Source organism: Excalfactoria chinensis, chromosome 4 (genome assembly GCF_039878825.1).
Source record: "Excalfactoria chinensis isolate bCotChi1 chromosome 4, bCotChi1.hap2, whole genome shotgun sequence".
NCBI lineage: Eukaryota > Metazoa > Chordata > Aves > Galliformes > Phasianidae > Excalfactoria > Excalfactoria chinensis.
The window spans coordinates 24,928,101-24,949,962 of NC_092828.1; the positions used below are offsets into that span (position 1 = coordinate 24,928,101).

General features: G+C 44.5%; 1 protein-coding gene across 1 annotated transcript in view; it reads left to right on the plus strand.

The window, feature by feature from the left end:
• The first annotated feature begins 2,195 nt into the window (after positions 1 to 2,195).
• Positions 2,196 to 21,862, plus strand: part of KIT (KIT proto-oncogene, receptor tyrosine kinase) — a 53,235-nt gene continuing 33,568 nt past the window's right edge. The window contains exons 1-2 of the mRNA XM_072334777.1: positions 2,196 to 2,369; positions 20,484 to 20,723. Of these exons, the coding sequence (XP_072190878.1) occupies positions 2,303 to 2,369; positions 20,484 to 20,723 (307 nt within the window). The 5' untranslated portion in view covers positions 2,196 to 2,302. The remainder of the gene's footprint in view (positions 2,370 to 20,483; positions 20,724 to 21,862) is intronic.

Consider the following 21,862-nt stretch of genomic DNA (forward strand, 5'->3'; position numbering starts at 1 on the left):
AATCTCTGTTCTTTCTCTAGCATGTCCACCTACTGCAAGCTGGTTCTAAGCAGGTAATGAGATGAGATGGTGCTCCCTCTCCTGACACACAGCCACAGCGTGTCTGAACAACTGCAGAGAGGAAGATGTGAGGCCAGCTGCAAATGCAGGCAAGACCCATGTTGCCTTCAACCCACATACTTCAGATGGGAGTAGAAAAAAGATGCAAGAAAGCCCTCCACTGTTTAAAAACCTTCCTTTTTCTTCTACAATGCAAGCAGAATATGGACAAGAGAACTTATATCTTTCAATGCAATACACTGGGGTGATGGAAAGATTAACTACATTATCATTATGATTATTGAAAAGAAATGAAGTGGCAAGGTTAAAGCCAATCCACCTATGTCTTCCTCTAACTATAGCTATTTATAGCCGGGTGAAATAGATGGAGAATACTGATGCCATTCTGATCTTTAGACATCTAACTTTCAGCTGATGCTGGTGAAAATGAGGCACATGATGCAGGGCCACGTAAGTGGGGCTTCATGTGATCGGCATGATCGGCGACGTGCAGGACTGCAAGGCAGGCCACTAACTGAAACAGCGCTAATCAAGCAGAGCAGGGAGAAACCTGCCACGAAAACAACATCACGTGTTCCTTGATAATGCTTCAGTGGAAACCTCTTGTAGTATATTCTGCACTGCTTTGGCACCCGCAAGAAATTAAACTATAAATGCCCTGAGAACTTAGGAGAAAAAAGATATATCTATATATCTATATATATATCCTTTTCCTTCTACAAGAAGAAACCTGGAAAATCTGGAGAGCACTAAAATGTTAAGTATTTTGGCCACTCTGTTTTCACTGCTCATAATTAATTTGATGAGGCAAGCACCTAGTGAGGGAGATGAGTTTAAAAAGATGTTTGATTTTGAAACTGTCAGAGTGCTAACAAAAATGCACTCCGTTTTGCAGCCAGGGAAGGATTCACCCATCAAAAGAGACTGCTGTCAGAGATGAAAGAGAGCAAAGAAATGGAGAGAGCCATTTTAAACATATAAGACAAGACTTTCATCTAATGGGGGACCATATGGGACTATGCTATTAACCTTGAAAAAAATCTGACAATAGTGAAAAAAGAAAGAAGTTGAAGAGAAACAACACACACACACACACAAATAAGGAATAATTTACCTTCAGTAACTTTTCTGATCTGTACTGCCATGTTTCACAACATCTACATCTATGCTCTTCCATGGGTAAAGGCTGTGTCATGTGTCCACTCCATCTTTCTGTATGCCGGGAGCTGCTGCTAGGTGTGACAGCCTGCATGATCCATCCCCACTTGTGTTTGCACATCTGGGCAGCACACACCTGGGCAGCACACACCACATGCGTGGCACTGACAGACACAGCAGAGCCAAGGCCTTCGTTGCTGCAATTTGTACGGTTTCTGCCTGCAGAGCTCTGCCTCTCTAGCTGCATATGCAAGCGCTCCTGGATCCTCCCTGTCAGTTGTCTCACCCGTACTTAAAAAACTCCCTCTGCGGGTTTCCACCACCTCCTCTGCTCAATTTGTAGACTAAATTCTCCCTACTCTTTGCAAGTGCTTTCCTAACATTTAAGCTATTCCTTTTTCTTTTTGCTGAGAACTAAATGGATTACTTTTATCTTGCCCTTGAGGGACGCGAAAAACAATTGCTCGCGATCCTCTCTGTAAGAACCTTTTCCACGTTTAAGCTCCCTGTCAGCTTTCTCTTTTCCATACCAGTTCTTTCCATCTTTCCTTTTGTGTCACAGGACATGCCCTGCATCTCACTTCTATACTCCGCCCGATGCATAGAGCCGGGTCAGCCCCAGGCGGCGGGTCCAATTCGCGATCCCGGCCGGGCAGAAGCGCCGTCCACTAAGGTTCTGAGTGCGACACAAACCGCTCGGCACCCACCTTTTGGGGGATGCTTCCTTCTCCCCCGAGCCGTGCGCCCACCCCCACACACCACGAAGCCTCCTCCCTTCCTTAAATATTTTTTTATTTGGGTGCGCGGGTGTGTGCGCTGCTGGCTGGGGGGGAGGTAGTGTTAGGCTCGCTCTTTCACCGCCCCCCTCGCCACCCCCTCTGGGGGCAGCTCCTCACCTGCGCCCATCCCGGCGCGGCGGGGCGGGGGCCGCTCGGCGTGGCGCGGCGCGGGGCGGGCGGCGGAGGCGGGGCCGCTGGTGGCGGCGGGGCCGGCAGTACTCCGCAGCCTCCCGCGGGGTTCGGGCATCTCTGCGCGCCGGGTGGTGCGAGCGGCAGCCGCGGCGCGGCGGGCTCGGGGGGGCGGCATGGAGGGCGCGCACCTCGCCTGGGAGCTGGCGCACGCCGTGCTGCTGCTGAGCCTCATCCCCGCAGGTGGGAGCCGCGGGCGGGCGCGGGGCAGCGGGGCCGGGGGAGGCTGCAGGGAGCGGCAGCGGGCCGGGGGGAGGCAGCCGGTTTCGCTGGACGCGAGGAAAAAAAAAAAAAAGAAAAAAAGAAAAAAAGAAAGTCCTTTGTTTGTGTGGCGCGGGGCTGGGAGGGGGGCCGGGAAGGTGCACACCCCCTGCTCTCCGAGCTGGGCTGTTTTGACAATAAACTCTCTCTTAATCGGTACAAAATGTCCCCGTAGTGAAGTGCTGCTGGAACAATAGGCGGGGGGCGGCCGCCGCCGTCAGGTGTCCGCGCTGCTCGGCGGGGCCGAAGCGTGCCCGGGTCGCCGCGGGGGACGCGGGCTCAGCCCAGACTCGGAGCGGAGCCGCGTCGCTTCAGCACAGCCGCCTCCAGGAGAACGGTCCCCCGCCCCTTCAAGGGCATTGCGGACAAAAAGTTTGGTGTGTCGCTTGATGGACCCGGGGGTTCCCTTCCCTGCAAGCGGGAGATTCCCGCTCCTGAGTTTCTTAAGTGCAACACGGGGTCGCGGCGCTGGATGGGTTCGCACATGGTTTCTGGAGCGGCCGTGCCGCTTATGGCACAGTGGCGCCCGAGGAGCGCACGCAGCGCCGTCAGCGCGGAAGGCGCGCAAGGTGTATTTCTGAGCTGTCAGCTCAGCGAGAGCTGAGGAGGTGCGGAGGGATGCCGGGCGCCGGGTCCGCTCCGGCCGCGTTCAGGGCCGGGAGCCCACAGCGTCTGGCTTCGGTGTGAGCGCTTTGCCTGGGATGCGAGGCAGTCGTGGAGCTATCAGCGTTTCTGTGAATATTTTGCTTGGGTGATGTTCCTGTTTTGCTCCCCTTTGTTTGTTGATGCTCGCAGGTAGAGCGTGATTGCTGACGGTTTGAGCTTTCCTGTTCAGAGTACCCACATGCATCTGCAACGTGCTGCGTGCGGGCACAGCAAAGGAAGCACCTACCAGGGGGGCTATTCCTTGACATTTCTCTCTGGAATGGGTTGCATTCATTCATTAATACCCACCAACTTTCCTTACTTCAAGTACTTCTAGCTTGCGCAGGAAGGTTTCCCTTCCTCTCTCGGTCGCCAGCTGGAAGGAAAACTTGGGCAATTGTCAGTGTCCTAGAAGTCGTGGAAGTACGTTGGGCAAGGAGAGACCTTCCTCTCCATCCTTCCTCTGGTTCTGGGTCTTTTGTGGTTTTGTGATTTTTGTTGTCGATATTCCACATCAGAACATCATACAGAACAGTGGCAGTTAAAAGAGTTCATGTTCTGATTCCGTGTTACCTTTTGGGGCATTTTGGGTTCCTGGAGGGGAGGGAAAGGGCAGCATCCCCGGAGAACTTGGCCCGAAGGAGGAAGTGCGGTGGGACTCCGGACCGGACCCCAGCCGCTCTCTGCCTCTGGCCGTCTCAGCTCGCGGCGGAGAAAAGCACGTGCTTCCCTCGCACGGTCGTGGTTTGACTCGTACTTTGGGAATTCTCGTCTCTCTCGTTTTGTATGATTTGGTCACATTTAGTAAATCGCCGTTCCTCCTCAGATCGTTGCCACTGTCTTTTCTCTTTGTTAAAACTATCTGCTGGCCCTCTGCCCTTCCCCCTCACCCGGATCGCGTGGCCCGGGGCCGGTCGGGTCACGAGGCAAACTCCTTCCTTTTTTTTCTTCGCTCCTTTGTCTCTTCTTTTTTATCCTTATTTTTTCCCTTTTTCCCGGTCCTGTGCCCCCCCGGACTTACATCTAGGGGTAACCCCGTGACAGGGTCAGATGTGTACCTGTGGAGATGTGCCACCTCGCAGTCACATCAGACTAAGTGGTGTAGACCAAAATACGCAGTGATGCAGGTGGAGGGACTTGCAGAAGACAAGTGCTTCTGGGTAGATGTGTGTAACACCTGTTTATCACGCAGGTGTAGGATATTAGAGCTAGCTTTGAGCTGCAGGAAACATCACAGCGGATGCTTGTGTCCTGTTGGGGGACACCAGAGGTGACAGGCAGGGCAGAGCTGTGGGACTGCTCCTCTATGTCCTTGCAGACACTTGGACTGGGTGAACTCTCTCTGTTGTGTTGTTTACTCATATGCAAACTTATATTAAGTATCTTTTCTTGGCTTTTAGTCAAGAGCTTCTTCCTTTGGTTGCAGATAGGAAAGGAGGATGTAGAAAACAAAGCTTTAAGTAACTTCTCAGAGAGTAAACCATTCATCTCTTCTGTCCACAGCTCCTTCCTATTTTTTGTTTTCCTTGCATGTGCTTCCACCTTTCTTTCCATTTGGGGCTGCAGTTTTCTGTGATGATCTTTTCTGTGTTCCTCTCCTGTCCCCTCAGGGCTCTGCCTGTCCCCAGTGCTCCACCAGAGGCTGTGCGGTGTTTCCATCCGATGGCCATGGAAGGCTGGGCAAGGTTCCTTTCAGCATCCATCAATCTCCCCTTTTGGCAGTCAGCTGCAGAGTAGCAGGAGGTTCTCTCTTTGCCCAGAGGGAAGAATGTCTGTTTCCATAATGCTTCCCATACCTGGCAGTTGTGAGGGAGGACTGATAGAGGAAGATGGAACCCGGTGTGGGTTCAGATTGCTTTCACTCAGTCACTACCCTGACCCCTCAGATCATCCAAATATCCTGCCCTCCCTGCTCCCCCATTTTTTTCTCCCTCCCTCTCCTGCATATAAATGTGGCCTAATGCCACTGCCAAGAGCAGAATGGCGATTTCAAGGATTGCTCAATACTTGACTCTTTTCCTTCCGTTACAACCCGGAACCTCCAAGCAAGTGCCTAATTGATTTTCTCTTAAGGCTTCATGACAAAGGGTGTGTTAAATTTGGCAAGGATTGAGGCACATGTCCAGTCAAAGTACCATTTGCAGGGACTGAAGGCATTCCCTGTGCTTTGTTTGAAGGTAGAGCTTCTTGCTGCCAGATGTGTGCAGCTGTGTAGTGCTTGGGAAATGCTGGCTCACCATGGGCTTTCCACCAGAAACTGATTGTTGCCTTCTGGAACAGCAGTACTGCTTTGCAGGTGTGGATCGAGTGAAGGATCCTGACTCACCTCCAGCAGGAACATAGTGCACCAGGACACAGGTGGAATCATAAAGGACATGTCTTAAGCACATGTAAACAGCAGCTAGTGGCAGAGGATGGGACAGCTCTCAAAAGAACATCTGAGTCACAGGCAGGAGTTTCTCATAGTTACAACTTGCCCTTTCACTGTGTGTTGTGAGAGGCTCTGATGATACCTCTGTGTTCTCTGCATTTTGGCCTGCTGTACTCTTAAATGCTTTGTTAGTGCAAGCTGTTAGAAAGATTTCTGAGGCATAGCTGTGGTTGTTGAACTACATACCAAATGTTGTGCGCTCGTAGTTTGAAGGAAAGCTTCCTTCCAGACCGAACTTTCAGTGAACACTGGTGTAATCTGAAGGCAAGGAATAACAGATTCTGGATGAAACAAGTACTGCACTGTACCGAATTGTTTCAACAACATATATGTTTATCTACAACACATGACAACTGATCTAATCTGATAGCAATCTAGTAGAAGAGAGGCAGTAATTGCTCAAGGTTAAGGCACTTTTCAGCTGTTTTCTCTCTGTGCTCATGAAGATGAATGCCTCAGCAGAGATCAAGCGCTGCACATTGTCTTGCTCGACGTATGTGACACGCATTACTTTACAGATGTTGTTTTCTTTTTGGTGTAGTACAAACATCTTCCAGGATTTTGACTCATTTCCTTAAGTCTCTTTCAGCTGTTCAAAGAATGGCTGGAGGAAATGAGGTCTAATGCCTTAATGCATTGCATTTACTGTAAGAACCCTCTCCGTTTAAGTATAAAACGTCGTCTTTTTGTAATTTCTTAATGTCCTTCTGATTATTCCTCTGCACAGGAAAAACACTGTGCTTATTTCTGACCTTCAGAAACTCAGTGCCTGCTGTTGAGTCTCTGGTCTTAGAGCCTAAGTTGCTTGCTGTATGTTACGTGAAAGAGGAGATCTGCTGCTAAAGGCCAGGCTTATTAGAAGGTGGTGATCCATATTCAGTAAGTTACGTCTTTGGGATATTTATTAAAGCAAGTGTGAAGGGAATGCACACGCACAAGAAGAACTCGAACACCAAATTTTCTCCTTCTGTGTTACTTTACTGCAGAGGATGTTGTGCTTTGTTTTCGCAGTGAGTTTTAGGAAACAAGAAGAGGTTCGCCAAAAAGGTGCCTGACCCTCTGTAACAGTGCAACCTGCAAACAGGCACAAACGAGCCCCGTTTTAGACATGTGAGCAGTCCTGCTGGATCGTTGCCAGGCACAATGGCAACTGAAGAGCATTGTTTGTCCACCGGCCAAGATTGCTGCAGTTAGTGATAAAGGCACAAGAGGAGTGTAAACATCTGTGTTTGAAGGGAGAAAGCGACTCCTGTTTCCTAGGCTGTTCCAATTAGAAAGCACTGTAACTGTTAATCTCTCCCCGGATTTACTCATGAGGATTGCATTGATTTATTCTGTAAACATAGGTTTTCAGATACACCTTTAAATGGACTTTTGATGTTCATTTTAACGTCACAACAGAATTGTTTTGTAGAGCACGTAAGGCCCTTGGTTATGTTACCTTTTACAGAAAAGAGGCACGCAAATAACAGATGATTTTCTAACAGTGCTAATATGTCATGCAACTCTTGGGCTGCTCTGTACAGATCCTTCCTGGAGACCATAACTAAAATAAAGCATCATCTAGTAGTGTTATCAGCGACAGCGAGTTTTGTCACTGGAGGGATGACAACATTAAAAGTCTATGATTTGATATGTCATCTGACAGCTGAGTCCCTAATCATGTAATACAATCATTAAGTATCTGATCGGAGAGGAACTCGCAAGTCAGCTAGGCACTGACAGCTGTAAATCTGAGTGATAAAGAGGATGCATGGGTTGATTCAAAGTAAGAAGATGTGAAAACTCAAGGGAAATCAGGTAGACAGACATAACACATCTCTTGTAGGTTCCTTGGAACCCTGACAAATGCCAGGTTAGCCCTTTATTTCCTTTCTTTCCCCATCTGTCACTGACTTACACCAAGACTGCTCCTCCACTCATGCTGGGTGACTGCGCCTCATGTCATGGAGTGGACTTGTAGGAAAAGCTTTGTACAAAGCCACTCTGGTAGAAGTTAAACTAGCTGAGTAGGAAAGACACTGCAAATGTCCCTGTCGTGCACTGCCTGCATGTTTGGGAGAGGGAGAAGCAGTCTGGGTCAGCTGTGGGATAGTCAGTAGGCCATTCAGAACTAAGGCTCCTGCTGAACAGCATTATGAGATAGATTGAAAACCAGCACTTGGCTCTCTTAATCTGTTTCTTTGTTCAGGATTTAATGGGTACACCTACTACACAGATGGAAACCTTTGTCTTCAGCCCTCAAGACTGGAAACTTCATTCTTTGTTAGATAAGCTCTGCACATTACATCACATTAACATGAGTCCAGCTGTTGGGTTTCTAAGAAACGAGCAGGTACTAGAAGTCCTTGCAGAGCTGTATGAGTGAGGCTGGGGGGCCGCAGAGATCATCTGATAATCCCTGCTCTTTGCTGGGCTTGTTGAAGATCAGAGCTTTTCTGCTGTCTAGCCTCTCCCTCCTTGCTGTTGCCTAATTCTTTCTTCTTTCTTTCTTTCTTTCTTTCTTTCTTTCTTTCTTTCTTTCTTTCTTTCTTTCTTTCTTTCTTTCTTTCTTTCTTTCTTTCTTTTTCTTTCTTTCTTTCTTTCTTTCTTTCTCTCTTCTCTCTTTCTCTCTTTCTCTCTTTCTCTCTTTCTCTCTTTCTCTCTTTCTCTCTTTCTCTCTTTCTCTCTTTCTCTCTTTCTCTCTTTCTCTCTTCTCTCTCTCTCTTTCTCTCTTTCTCTCTTTCTCTCTTTCTCTCTTTCTCTCTTTCTCTCTTTCTCTCTTTCTCTCTCTTTCTCTCTCTCTCTCTCTCTTTCTTTCTTTCTCTCTTTCTTTCTTTCTCTCTTTCTCTCTTTATCTCTCTCTCTCTTTCTCTCTTTCTTTCTTTCTCTCTTTCTTTCTCTCTTTCTCTCTTTCTTTCTCTCTCTCTCTCTCTCTCTTTCTTTCTCTCTTTCTCTCTTTCTCCCTTCCTTCCTTCCTTCCTTCCTTCCTTCCTTCCTTCCTTCCTTCCTTCCTTCCTTCCTTCCTTCCTTCCTTCCTTCCTTCCTTCCTTCCTTCCTTCCTTCCTAACTGCTCATCACCTTCCTCTGGATAACAGCATTTTACATATTGACAACTAATATCACTTGTATTTTTTCTACAGTCATTAATTGCAGATTCTTTAGCCTCTTTTTTTTTAATCTTTTCTTTTGGTACATCTTCTATAGTCCATCCTCCTCCTGTTGTCCTCAGCCTTCTCTAACTTGCTTCCATGTCCCCCATAGAGGATGTGTAAAGTCAATGTCTGATGCCAGATGAGCCATGTAGTGCTTCCAGGTTTAATGAGGTGGTTACCTCCCCTGTAGCGTGCTGCCGTTTGATTCAAAGCATTGTAAAGCGGATTTTAATCATGATTTGAATCAGCCAACAGTAAGCCTCGTTTTAACTGTTTTGCATTTGTACTTAATCATTTTGTAAAGAAAGGTTTAACCTCCTTTATTACCATTGAGGGAGTTTTAATTAAATATTGCCTTTGCACTTAGTGCTATACTCAGTTTGATTAATCACTGTGCATGTATTTAAGCAATTATGTAGCTTGTTGTATACACACTTATTCTGATTCTTCACGTGTATGTTTTAGTATGGAGACAGAAAGTGTTGACATTTCTCATGTATTAGATAATTGATTTTTTACTTATGATTTGCATTGATTACAATGGAGGAGAACAGAATTCTGAAATGTTCTTCTGTTGAGATAAATAGCAGCACTTAGAAGCCGGCCAATTCCAAAGAAAAAACTCATTGAGAAATGTTTTGAAATAAAGAATTAATGTCTGAAAGCCCTGTCTGTAGTCAAAACTGGCGGTCCCTAATACACTACGCTGCAAAAATTTCAAGACTAGTCCATCTCATCCTTTTTAGACTTAGAATGGAGATGGGAAGAAGCATTCATTTTCAGCAGCTCATCCATGAATGGACGAGTTGCTTCATTGAGTTGAACTGCATGAGCTGAAGTAAGGAAAATAGTTCTCTGCACCTGCTAGGAAACTTCCGATGCCAAAGACTGCTTGGTTCGTCACTGCAGCACAACCTGCCTGGAGGTGCTCAGCTGCTGCCTCCCATCAGTTCAGTTGTTTGATTATCTTTAAAATATTGGTGGCAAATGTAAAGCTTGAGTAATATTTTGCCTTTATTTTATTTTATTTTATTTTATTTTATTTTATTTTATTTTATTTTATTTTATTTTATTTTATTTATTTATTTTTTTAATAGAAGGTGTAAGTTGTAGTTTCTAGATTCAATTATTTTTTTTAATATTTTTGTTTTTAAAAGGAAAATATGCACTACAAAATGCTGCAGTGTCATTTTCAATGGAGTATTAAAATACATATGCATCATAATGTGCTGATTCTAATGGAAATGAGTTTGCCTTAGAACTGTAGACGTTCCTTTGCACTAGCAGCTGGTGCTGATGCCTTCTGTTCAACTTCTCAGTGACTGCCCAGTTCTTTCTATTATTTCTGCTGCGCAACTTTGTTTGCTGTTTAATATGGCACAGAAGTACTTTCTGGGCCTGGATGAGCATAACTTTTTAACTTCGAAAAGAAATCACATTATCTTCAACAAAATAAAAGCTTCCTTCCAGCAGTGTTCATAGTAGCACAAGCTGTTGAAGTTTCCTACTCCATAGCACGTCTGACTTCCAGGTATTATATATGAAACTACTGATTAAGCAGTAATGCTAATGCCATCATACCTAGGAGTTGGGGTGTGCAGCACAACAAAGGAGGTCAGATTGAAGGAGCAGAAGTAAACTCTGTTTTTCTTTTCTCCTCCCATAAACTAAATACCATCAAAAAAAGATGATGAAATGGGATTCCCTGCTTAAGCAGGTGTTCAGACCATATTCACAGCGGGGTGTTGTTTCGTCTACCAGTCTCTTTCAGAGGTGGAAGAAGGACAGCTTCTTCAGTAAGTACCTACCCACATGTATGCCACGTGTGCGGTTTGTGGTAGGGCTGTGTTGATAACTAGGAAAGGAAGTACAAATTGCAGGTAAGATATATGTAGGACTTCTGCTGATGTTGGAGATAAAGTTACATGGCTGAGTTATGTATCTCCTTGCCAGAAGACTTGAGAAATGAAACTGGATTGTCAGAAATATGTCCTAATCCCTGTATTCTAGGCACTTCCAAGACATTGTCATTGACAGATTCACTGAATGTCAGCATGTTTAGTTCACCCTGGAGGTTCTGAAGAACCTGCCAAGGAATCAGAATCATTTGAGTTGGAAGGGGGCCCTAAAGGTCATCTAGTCCAATGCAGATCCTCCAGAAGCCTTCCGACGTGCAGTATGTGTACATGAAGAATAGCTGAGCCTTTTCTACTACATCTGGTGGACATGTTTATTAGTCTGAAATTCTTATTTATTGCTGTAATTTCTAGGAAAAAGTGCCAAACTAAATATCTAGAGAAAGTAAAAAGCAGTGCTGCTCTTTGTGGTATTTAATGTGGTCCATCATAAGAACAATGATAACAGAATTATGCAATTATTGGTAAGTTTTCCTCCCTAGAGGCCTTATGTAGATGATTACCAGTGCACCTTTTAATGAAATTGCTACTATTTGATAAAATTACTGCCAAGACTTGAAATAATTATAATTCTCACTGCCAAAAGTCTTACATCTCCTTCCTCAATTGAGCTTTTTCCAAATAGGCATTAGTTCAGATTGCAAAACGCTTCGTTTTTCTCCAGTATCTCATTTATCTCCATTAAACCCACCTTTTCGATGGATTTCAGAAAACACACTTTCAAACCTATGTTGTTCATTACAAGAAACATTCATTCAAAATGGAAGTTGAGAGATACTGCACCTTTTAATGTAAATGTTAGCAAAAAGAAATGAGAAGGAAAAGCTATTAAAGAAATAGGCTGGATGAGTGACAGCTGCATTTGAATACCCTTTGCATTAGTGCGCGTCTTGATTCCTTTTAATTGTTCTCTATACGTACTTTATAATTTGTTTATTTATGCATCTAACAGCTGCAAAACTGTAGGAACAGCTGTTTAATAAGTAATTTTGGAAATTAGAGGGGTAAAAGGAAATACTTCTGTAGGAGTCTGTCTACATGTTTGAATCTCTGAGCTGACAAGTGTTGTGGCAAGCAATTACTCTTTTCTTTTTCTGTAATTTCTACTTAAATGTGTGTACATACACATTTATTTATCTTTCCTCTGTCATTTTACTTTGAACAAGAATTAGCAAGTAGTTGTTCTAAGCTCAGCCCATTCTTTTTGTTTAGGAAACTGAACTCTGGTTTTTGTTCATGAACACATTGCCTGTAGCTTCCTCCTGCTGTAGGAAGTTTGGCTGCAGGAGGCTGTAGAGTGTCAGAATAGGCCGTTGCCCATAGTATGGCAAGATGAGTGACCAGGCAGCTGTAGCTCATATGGTGCTCTTACAGACAGAAAAAGGCCCAAACCCATGATTTCTCAGAAGAAAAGTATTCAGGCACTGTTATTCACAGCTATGGGAAGGAGCTTGGTGATTGGTGCTGCTGTGGCTTTTCAGTATGTGTGCTGAACTAGAGTTATGTTTAGCTTCGTGTCTGCCTTTGCAAAATGCCTTTCTTGACTGCATTAGCAGAGTAAGTCATGTCAGTCAGAAAGGGCATGCTGCTTGGTGTCCGGTTGACATGGCTTGAGTTGCCTCGCTTCAGCAAGGAAAAACAAAGCTGTGGAGGAGAAAGGTTCATCTCCTGTCTCTGGAAGATGCAGGTACTTCCTCCAGCATTCTGCCTCAAGCAAGCTATGCATTAGCTTCTAAACCAATTTGTGCACGTTTGTGTTTTGGGTCATGTGCAGCACTTTGTCTGCACAGCCTGCTTCTGAAATGAGAAAGCCAAGTGCAGTTGGTGCATTTGCTAATTGCTGACCCTACAGCAGGACCTGCTGGCTTCTACCCACTTGCACTTGACCTGACTGAAGCTCCAGTGAATGTTTCTCTCAGAGACTGGGATCTGCAGAGGTTAGGGAGTGAACTGGCTTTGTCTTCTTCCCTGCTGTGTGTTAATACCTAGCTCCATGCTTGCTGTTTTTGATTAACCATGTGTTATTCAGAAGGCAGGTAACCTCAGTTTGCCTGTAGCTGGGTGTCTTCTCAGCTGTCTGAGCTTTTATATGACCCATGGAGCACCATCAGAGGGCATGGGATATATGGGGATGCAGATCTGTGTAAGAGCAATACCAAGACACAAAGCAGACACCTTCCTGTGGAAAGTCACTGCAAAGGGGGGTGGCATGGCAAGGTGTTCCCCAGCCCAGGCCCCACTGCTCCTGTGGTTCTTCACACTCCTGCCTCTATGGATGTTAAAGACAACCTCTGTGCCAGGCTCCAACCATTTCCTCTCTGGAGTTTGCCTTGGGTGAAATTGGCTGGCTCCACACTTGCTCTTTATGCTGGGAAATAGCCCTTTTTCTGTCATGCAGCCTGTAGAAGTCTTTTTTTGTTGGCTGCATTGAGCACTAGAGAGGCGAGTTCCCAACTCCTGCCCTCTCCAGTGCTCCACTGCTGCTCCCTTCCCCTTGGGGTGAAGGGCTTGGGGCAGTGGGAACGCTATGTGAGGAGGCATTGATTGTCCTCATGCAGCTGGGTAAACATCAAAGTCATACTCATCATACTCATACTCCCTGCTTTTCTGCTTCTTAACTTGGAGCCTTAGATGATCCAAAGCTTCACTGAGTATTTCCACACTGGAAATGTGAGTATTCATGGGAGTTCAGTGGTCTGCAGATGGCGCTGACTCTGTCAGATGGATTATGAATGAAACACTTGGGTCTGAAGGGCAGTTTAATCAGTCTAGACCCTAAAATACATGCTTGGTGACTGTTTAGTTAGCTTTCAGTCTCCAAGGTGAAGATGGGGCAGGTCAGCATTTCTGTCAGCTAGGAGTTGTGTTCATATATGCTGAGGTTCATAGATACATGCAGGGAACAGTTGTGTCCTTGGTCTCTTTTGATCTTTGTCTTTGCAGACACTAGCCTGGGTGCTGGCATGGATGGTTTCTTCTGCAAAGAGGCCATACTGCTGGCCTTGTTTTCCCCCGCAGCATAGCTGCAGTGGTGTGTGGTGTAGCTTTCAGATCAAATCATTGAAAATTGACATTTGCCGTTGCTAAACTTTACATCTAGCATAAGGGAGATTGTCTGTTTAGTGAAGCGGAACAAAACAAGTAAGCATATGATAGCATCTCTCCTTTGAAAAATCTGGGAGATTTATATACACCACAGTAAATTAAATTTGCTTCAGTGTGATTAACATGTAAGTTTTACACTTTGGTTTCTTCAGGGCATAAAATAGAAGGACAAAAAAAGAAATCTAATTGAAAAGGTCTTAAATTCAGCTTAACCATAGCACGTGTCAAAGAGTGGAGCAGCTTTCACAAATAAGAAACAGAGTTGGGACAGCAGTACTCTTCAGTTAGACCAACTGGTACTGCACAGAAAAAAATGGACAGGCTTGTCTGTGACTTGTGCATGTGAGTTTGAGTTGCTTTTGCTTCAGCTTCTCTTTCAGGCAAGCGGGAGACTTGTGTGTCTGAAAACATGCTTATTGTTCCAGCAGCACTGGGCATGCTGAAAGAGGATATTACCTCTCTGCAAGCCATGCCTTGCTGATATCCCTAGACCACTGCATCTTCAACAGTGCTACTACTTTAACTGATAAAGCCTATCTCTTGTTTCTGCTCTCTTGTGTTGTTGCAGATGAGAAACTGAAAAATGCGGTGAGTGAGGTCTGTGCGATATCCCTTGAAACAAAGTCAGTGCCCAGAATGATCAGGCATGAAAAGAGAGTGGTGTAATTGCATCCAGGCTCTGCAATCTTACACAAAAGTCACTTTGTCCTTGAAGTTTAGATCCTCAGCGTGTTTGTCATGCAGAAACGTTAACCGGCACAGAAGTGAGGGCATTATGTTCACTGGGTGATATTTCCACTACCTCTGGGGGAGAACCAGAGGGTGTAGAGGTTGTGGAGGGCCACGTGAGGAAGAGGCAGAAGGCTAAGCACCCCCTTGCACTTGCAGTGTCTTCAGCCCTGGGAAAAGCCAGGAGAAAGAATGTGCTCATGTGGGGTAGCAGTGAACACACTGGCAGGTCACTGCCTGTGTCCTGGGCTTGGCAGATAGGATGAGATGGGGCATGAGTGGCTTTGGGGACCTGTCATTTCTGGTTTCCTTTGTGTCCAGGAAGATCTGAGGGATAGATATGGAGGGTTGGGAGAAGAGGACCCCAAGCTAGGCCATGCCTTGGCACCCACAGTGGTGGTGATTGCGACAGCTTGGTCCATGCAGGGCCACCGCAAGCTCAGTTAGACTGGCTGAGTCCCAAGATTAGTGTGGGGGATCCTTAGCCAATAACCATCATGGTAATAGAAACGTAATGAGACATTCCTACAGTTAGGTGTTGATATGTGGTGGCTGTACTGTGAACCTGTGTTGTGCCCAAGTCTTGGAAGGTGTTGAAGATAAATGTAATGTGGAATGGAGTGGGACAAGGCATGTTTGGTGGGTTGAGCTTTTTTGCTTGTTTGTTTTGGGTGTTTTGCTCTGAAGGCATTCTGTTGTGTTATAGAGATACCACAAGCTTCTTGTTCTTTTTAATGTTTAGATTAGAGTTGAAAAAGGAAGCAGGGACTAAGCTACTGGCCTAAGGTTATGGTCCAGCTGGGAATAAAATCCACACTGCCTGACTTTTCATCTTATCCCATGGCAGTCCAGTGTCCTTTGTTTGTTCAGCAGCTGGAGGCAGTCTCCAGTCACTTATGAATGTGATGGAGTTGTGCACCTGATGTGCCTTTCCCTGCTCTAGCAGTGTTGTGGCTGAGGCCAGGAAAGCTCCCACATAAGCCACTTTTTTTCCAGCATGGTACACTCCTTAGCCAAAGCTTTTTTGTATGCACATCCCTTAATTGTTAAAGGAGCATTCTGCTGTCCTTAATCATATCCCTGCAATTTGACCTGAATTTCCTATCAGTATTATCTAGAGCTGTTTCATTTTCTAACTCCTCCAGCCCGGTTTTCCAGATGTTCTTTCTGTATGCCAAATTTACTAGTGCTATACTCCCCCTCATTCCTCATTCTCCCTCCGTTTTTAGGACTTAGGAAGCTTCTTGTAATATATTCATATATTCTGCTTCTTCTTTTCAGTTACACAGTCTGTTTCACAAGTGATCCCAGCATTGTAGCTTTCAACTCAAATTTGTTAGTTTACGAAGAGAAGCTAGGATAGTAGAAGTGACTTTTTCTAGTTGTAGGACACAGATTTAGAACATCCAAAATGAGTCCAACTCAGAGTCCAGCTCTGAGTTTTGTGATTTATTTTACGGGTAATTGTTTTTACTTTGTAAATTATTAAGTATTTGCTAGCATATTATAATTATGTGCTGGTTGCCCCTAAGGACAACTCCAGAGGACCATCCAGAGCCCCTCCGTGATATTCTGGCTATTTAGCACATGGGGAGCGTTGTATGTTTCATGGTGGGACCATGGCCAACAGTACAGTCATTTGCTCCCTCTAGCCCCCAGGAGCCATGGGGTAGGGGGCAGAATACCTAGCCTAGCTGCTTCTTGTCCTGCAGGGTTCCTGTGGTAAGGTGGGCTTCTCTGAGGCTGAGGCACTCAGGTCAATAGTGGGATTGTGGTTCATGTCATCTTCCAAGATATAAGAAGGTAAAGAGTGAGTGGAGACATGCCAGGATACATCCTCACTCCGTATCTGCCCCACACCTGGAAATCTACAGTTGTAACATAGCTGTGAGTTCCTTTATACTGTTGCTCAGAGAGTTGACAGTTCCACTGGTGACTGACAAAGTCATGTTTCTTCCATGGGTGATCATGCAGCCCCAGGAGGACTGCAGACTCCCTATCTCATCCCCAACATATAGCCTGCAACAGACCCAGTTCCCAAATTATTAGTGTTACCATCATGGTTATATGTTTATAGTTGGTATTACTGGAGTGCAGAAGAGTAGCAGTGAGGCTGAAGAACACCCTCATGCTTCAGGTGTGGTGCTAGTGAAGCAGTGTTAGACTGAGGCACTAGCAATCTGAGAGAGATCAAGAAATGGCAGATGAACATCTGCTCTGGGGATTAACACATTGGATTACAAGTTGCTGGTTAAACTCTCAGATTTCTGCTACTTAATTATTCCTCCGAACGGAAGATACAAAGTCATTCCCATCTTTCCAAGCACCTCTCTAATTCTCTATTAAACACAGTCAATATTTAGGAGCATAACACTAAATGCATCTGATGGTCCTTCTTTTTGCCACCTTTTGCTCCTAACACTGCTGTATTTGCTTTTTTTGAAGATACCTTGTTTTTGGAAGGTGACAGAAAACTTTGGGCCATGGAAATTTTTTTTGCAGAAGGTGTTCATTAAGTGTGTAAATTGTTTTGCAGAGAAAATGCAGGTTGCATAAAAGGACTCGTAAATGATTGCCTTGAAATGTGCACGGCGGCTTCGACAGAAATAACATGGCTTTTGTTTTGGGATGCCACAGTGTTCTTATTCTGTTTTTTCCTTTCTTTACTCAGTTCCAGTGTGTAGCATATTTCTTGTGCCCCCAGGCATTCTGTTGTTTGCAACCTATAAAAACTACCCACCAACTTGCTTAGATGGTCCTGCTAATACAAGTTAGAAAATTGGAACTCTTAACCTGTATGGTGATCAATGCTGAAGAAAAGAGTGGATAAAAGTAACAAATGTTACATGAAAGTATGAAATAATGTGGTTTTGTGTGTGGGTTTTTTTTTTAATCTTTCTGGCAAATATTATTTCTAGGATGCTTGTTTATATATTCAGTTGTGAGTTTGTGTAAAGGATTAGTGGACCTCATGTGGAAAATTTCTGGTGATGCTGGAAAAACAGGCATTGATGGACTGCCTGCCTGTAGGGTTGTAAGTAAATACGTAAATCAGAGAGAGATGGGGAGGGAACAAGGACTCCCCCCAAAGCCCAGACCACAAAGGAATTAGACTGTAGTGGTCTGACCTTCCTTTGTTTCCTTGGATTTGTCAGGAAGAGGGGCAGTTACCTGAGCTGATCTCAGTCCAGTATGCACCCTAAGAACAACTCAAGCTGTGAGATAAGTGAATGAAGTCTGAACTACATAATCTTATCCCAAGTAATTATCTGATTGTTTTGCTTGAGCGCCTGTTGTCATCTGTGTGGGCAGGGAAATTCAGCCTCTGAAGTGAGCCCTAGGGAGTGTTTAAAGACTCAGGTGGTGATGTTTTTTGAGAAATGTTTCTCTCTTTTAGACATGAATATTGTACGTCAAGTCCAGTTGTGCAGTATTTTGCTACACGTTAGAAGGGCATGAGGTCATGGCTACTGGTAGGATTAAAGAGCTGGTCTTTGGAAGGGGCAGGTTTGTTGCTGCGTTACACCTCAGCATTTGTGCCCATCACAAGTCATGCATGTGGTTTAGACAGATCCACACTGTTTTTGTAGGTTGGTTAAGACTTCATTTTGTGCAACGCCTGCCCGCAGTCTGTCCCTCACCTCTGTGAACCTGTGGATTAAGCCTTACATTTCACCTCCTTGCACCCTTGTGCCCTAGGGCAGTGGGTTTGGGAAGGAAGAAAGACCCATGTCTGGCTGCACAGCACGTTGCATTGCAAGCAGGTTGTGTGCGGACAGTTTGGAGCCTGCGATCACTGCATGTTGTTAATCTGCTGTATAAATACTCCTGGGAGAAACAGAAGCAGAAGGAGCAGTTCAGCAAGCCAAGCTGGCTTCGTGTTTCCTCAGGGGCAAGTAAATGAGTTTACTCTCCATATAGTTCTTGAGTTCCTTAAATAAAGTTATCACTTGCTCCACTGAGTGCTTGTCTGCTGACGTGTGGGAGATGCAGAGGCAGCAATGAGGCCTAGTGAGGGAATGTTTCTCCGTTTCATGCACAAACACTTGGCTGCAGTGTTTCTGCTGGCTGCAAGTTCATCTCCTTTCTCATGGACATGGTGTCATGTTAAGATAGTAGTTGTTGAATGGGGAATGTTGGGTGGAGATCTCAGTGGCCATCGCTGTGGTTTCTGAGAGGCTTCCAGTGGGTTTCTCCCAGCACATTACTGACTCTCATCTGAGTGTTTTGCAAACCCAGATGTCTTGGTGCCTCTGTCTGTGTCAGGCTGCTCTGCCCAGGGCAGTGGGCTTTTCCTGCTTTCCTGCCTGTAAAGTCACTGCTGGCTCAGGACTGTTGCTCTGGAGGTGCTGGTCTTTCACACTCCTTCATATAGCTGCTGCATCACAGCTCACAGCTGCACTTTGAGGTGGCAGATTTGAAATTAAAAGTGGTTTGTTTGCTTTACCTTTTTCTGGCAATTGTTATTTCTAAGATGCTTGTTTATACATTCAGTCACAGAAATGTATATGCAGGATTAGTGGACTTTATGTGGAAAACTTGTGGTGGTGCTGGAAAAATAACTGCCTGTCAGGTTGAGCACTGATAAACAAATTTTAATCAGAAGAAGATGGAGAGAGAATGAGGGATCCCTCCAAAACCCAGACCAGGAAGGAATTAGGTTGTGTTGGTCTGATTATCCTTTGCTTCCCACTCTGTTCTGGCTGCTGGGATTGCCAGGAAGGGGAGCAGTTACCTGAGCTGGTCTCAATCCAGTATGCACTTTAAGAGCAACTAAAGCTGTGAGATAATTGAATTAAGTCTGGACTACGTAATCTCATCCCAACTTATTATCTGATTGTTTTACTTGAGTGTCTGTCTTCAACTGTGTAGGCAGAGAAATTCAGCCTCTGAAATGAGCCCTGGATAGTGCTTTTGAGTGCATCCAGTGTTTTCAGTGACTTAACTCTGCTACTAGATAGGGAGGTTGTACAATTTTGCACAGTTCATGTGAGAGGGACATTAGTTGTACTTACTGTAAACTAAGGGTCATTTGTAGGACTAAAGAGCTGCTCTGGAAGGGGAAAGGCTTGTTCATTAACACTGCCTCAATATTTGTTTACATCATTGTGACGTTTATACAGGTCCATGCCAGTAAGAATTTATCTCGTTTTTTGGCTATGAACTCTGTCTTGTATGTTCACTGACGCTTTCCTATCAGGGTATGCTAACACAGCAAACTGCTTCTTGATGGATCTAAATAGTGGAGCCAGAGAAGCCTGAAAGTGCTTCTTTTTCCAGGTACACATTGTAATCTGGGAGGTGATTGGGAGCTGTGAGTTGAGGCTGATGATTTTACACTCCTTTACTTCCTCAGAACTTTTATGAAGTGTTACTGTATATTCAGTGAAAGACATGGTAAGAGCTCACATTGAGCAGCTGTGATGGCTGGGTGATTGGTGCCTCAGTGACAGTAATTCAACAGAGTTGGTATGGAAGCTTGAAGGAAATTTTGCATGGTTTGTTTGTTTGTTTGTTTGTCTGTTTAATAAACGACAAATTACTACCTCCACAAAAGAAATAAGCAAGTGTGGAAAGTATGTGACAGTGCCTTCATTAAAGTGGACATTTCTAATTGATTGGAGCTTCTGAGTGCATGAGAGAGCAACTAGAAATGATAACTGTTGAGCAAGGAAAGTTTAGTTCTTGGCAACATACTGAGTAAATGACAAAGAATGATTAAAAGTGCTGCCATGTAGAATCAGGCTCATATGTTCTTGAATTTAATTTTTAAATAGCTTGGGTCTGTTCCCATTCAGAAGCCAAACCATTGCAGAAACCGATACATGGTTTTTTAAAGACCACTTTCCATCTGCGGTGGTTATTTAATGTGTGTGCAGAAGGTCGTACAGTGCAAAAGGGGTTTGTAGAATTCTACAGCTTATCATTTTTAAAAATCAACTCCAAAAATATTAACTGCGTGCATATAAATAGCAGTTTCATTGCAGAAAAACAAACAAACAAACAACAAATAAACCACAACCCAGAGAAAGCATTGTGTTGACAGGCTTTGTATTCTGTGCTTTTGTTTTTTTAGGTGGTTCAGTGCCTCATGAAGAATCCTCACTGGTTGTCAACAGAGGGGAGGAATTAAGGCTGAAGTGCAATGAGGAAGGACCCGTGACTTGGAATTTCCAGAACTCAGATCCATCGGCAAAAACAAAGATTTCCAATGAGAAAGAGTGGCACACCAAAAATGCAACCATCAAAGACATAGGCAGATATGAGTGCAAAAGCAAAGGGAGTATCGTCAACTCTTTTTATGTTTTTGTTAAAGGTAAATATTAATGAATTATTTTTGCTTTCCCCATCCTTTCTCATTCTCAAAGTAACAGGGCAATAAATGCTGGAAGAAAAAGTGAATTTGAGACACAGGGAAAGAACACAGTCTGATAGAAATTTTCTTCCCTGTCCAGCAGACAAAGTCATTGCTTGCAGTGGCTTTTTCACTGGTTTTAAGTTCTGGATGAGTTTTGTTATTCGTTACGTGGTGAGATATAATACCAGAGCTCTCTATCTAGAAGCCAGTCAGGTGACCTAAATCGGTTGTGTGTGTCAGTCATACTGTGAGGGAACAAGTAGTATGTATGGAAATGTCTTTTTTAATTCCATGCCATCCATCAGTATGGAGTCACTTAAGGTTTGGCCCCAAGCTTTTGATTTATTGAGGCAGTTAGCTAAGGGATTTGGCTTTTTGAGGCTGCACTCTCAGGGTTAAGCCAGCAGGTAACCAATGCCTCTAGCTCCTGATCTACCTTCTGCCTGCTCAGAAATGTCTTGGGGAAAAACGCCTCTGCTCTGATGTTCTTTCCCAATCCTTTATTACCCTTCCTTTTTGTCCAGCATTTTATTCATATTTCTTCTGTATTTTGTTGGCTCTTGATCTGTGGCTTCATCAACTGTCCTCAAGCTGCCAATTTACTGACAGCTTGGCATTCCTGGCATTCTCTTTTCCTGGCATTCCCTTTTTCTTTCTAAGGAAGACAGTTGTTTTGTGTCTGCTTGACCTAGCTCTGGAAATGTTGATGGAAAAAAGTTCTACAGCTTCCACTTCCTTATAGATAGCATTCCTCATCCAATAGGGGTTACCTCAGAGAGCTTCCCTTGAAATCTGCCAGTCCTTTAAGAATTCCTGCAAGGCAGGAAGATACCAGCACAGCAGGGTGAAGAGTGTCTTCTCAAGGAGAGATATCTGACATACTAAGAATTCAGCTTACACAACTGCATAGCCCCTGAGTTGTCCAAATAACCATGCAGCTACCATGGATGATTTTTCTTGACCTTTTGTGTTTCTCTTAGACTATGACCAAAGGAAATCTGGCATATATTTTACCCATACGTGACATATGTTGTTGACTTTATCTTCCATGACTGTTTTATGAAGGGCATGGTAATTATACCAGACAGCTGTGATCA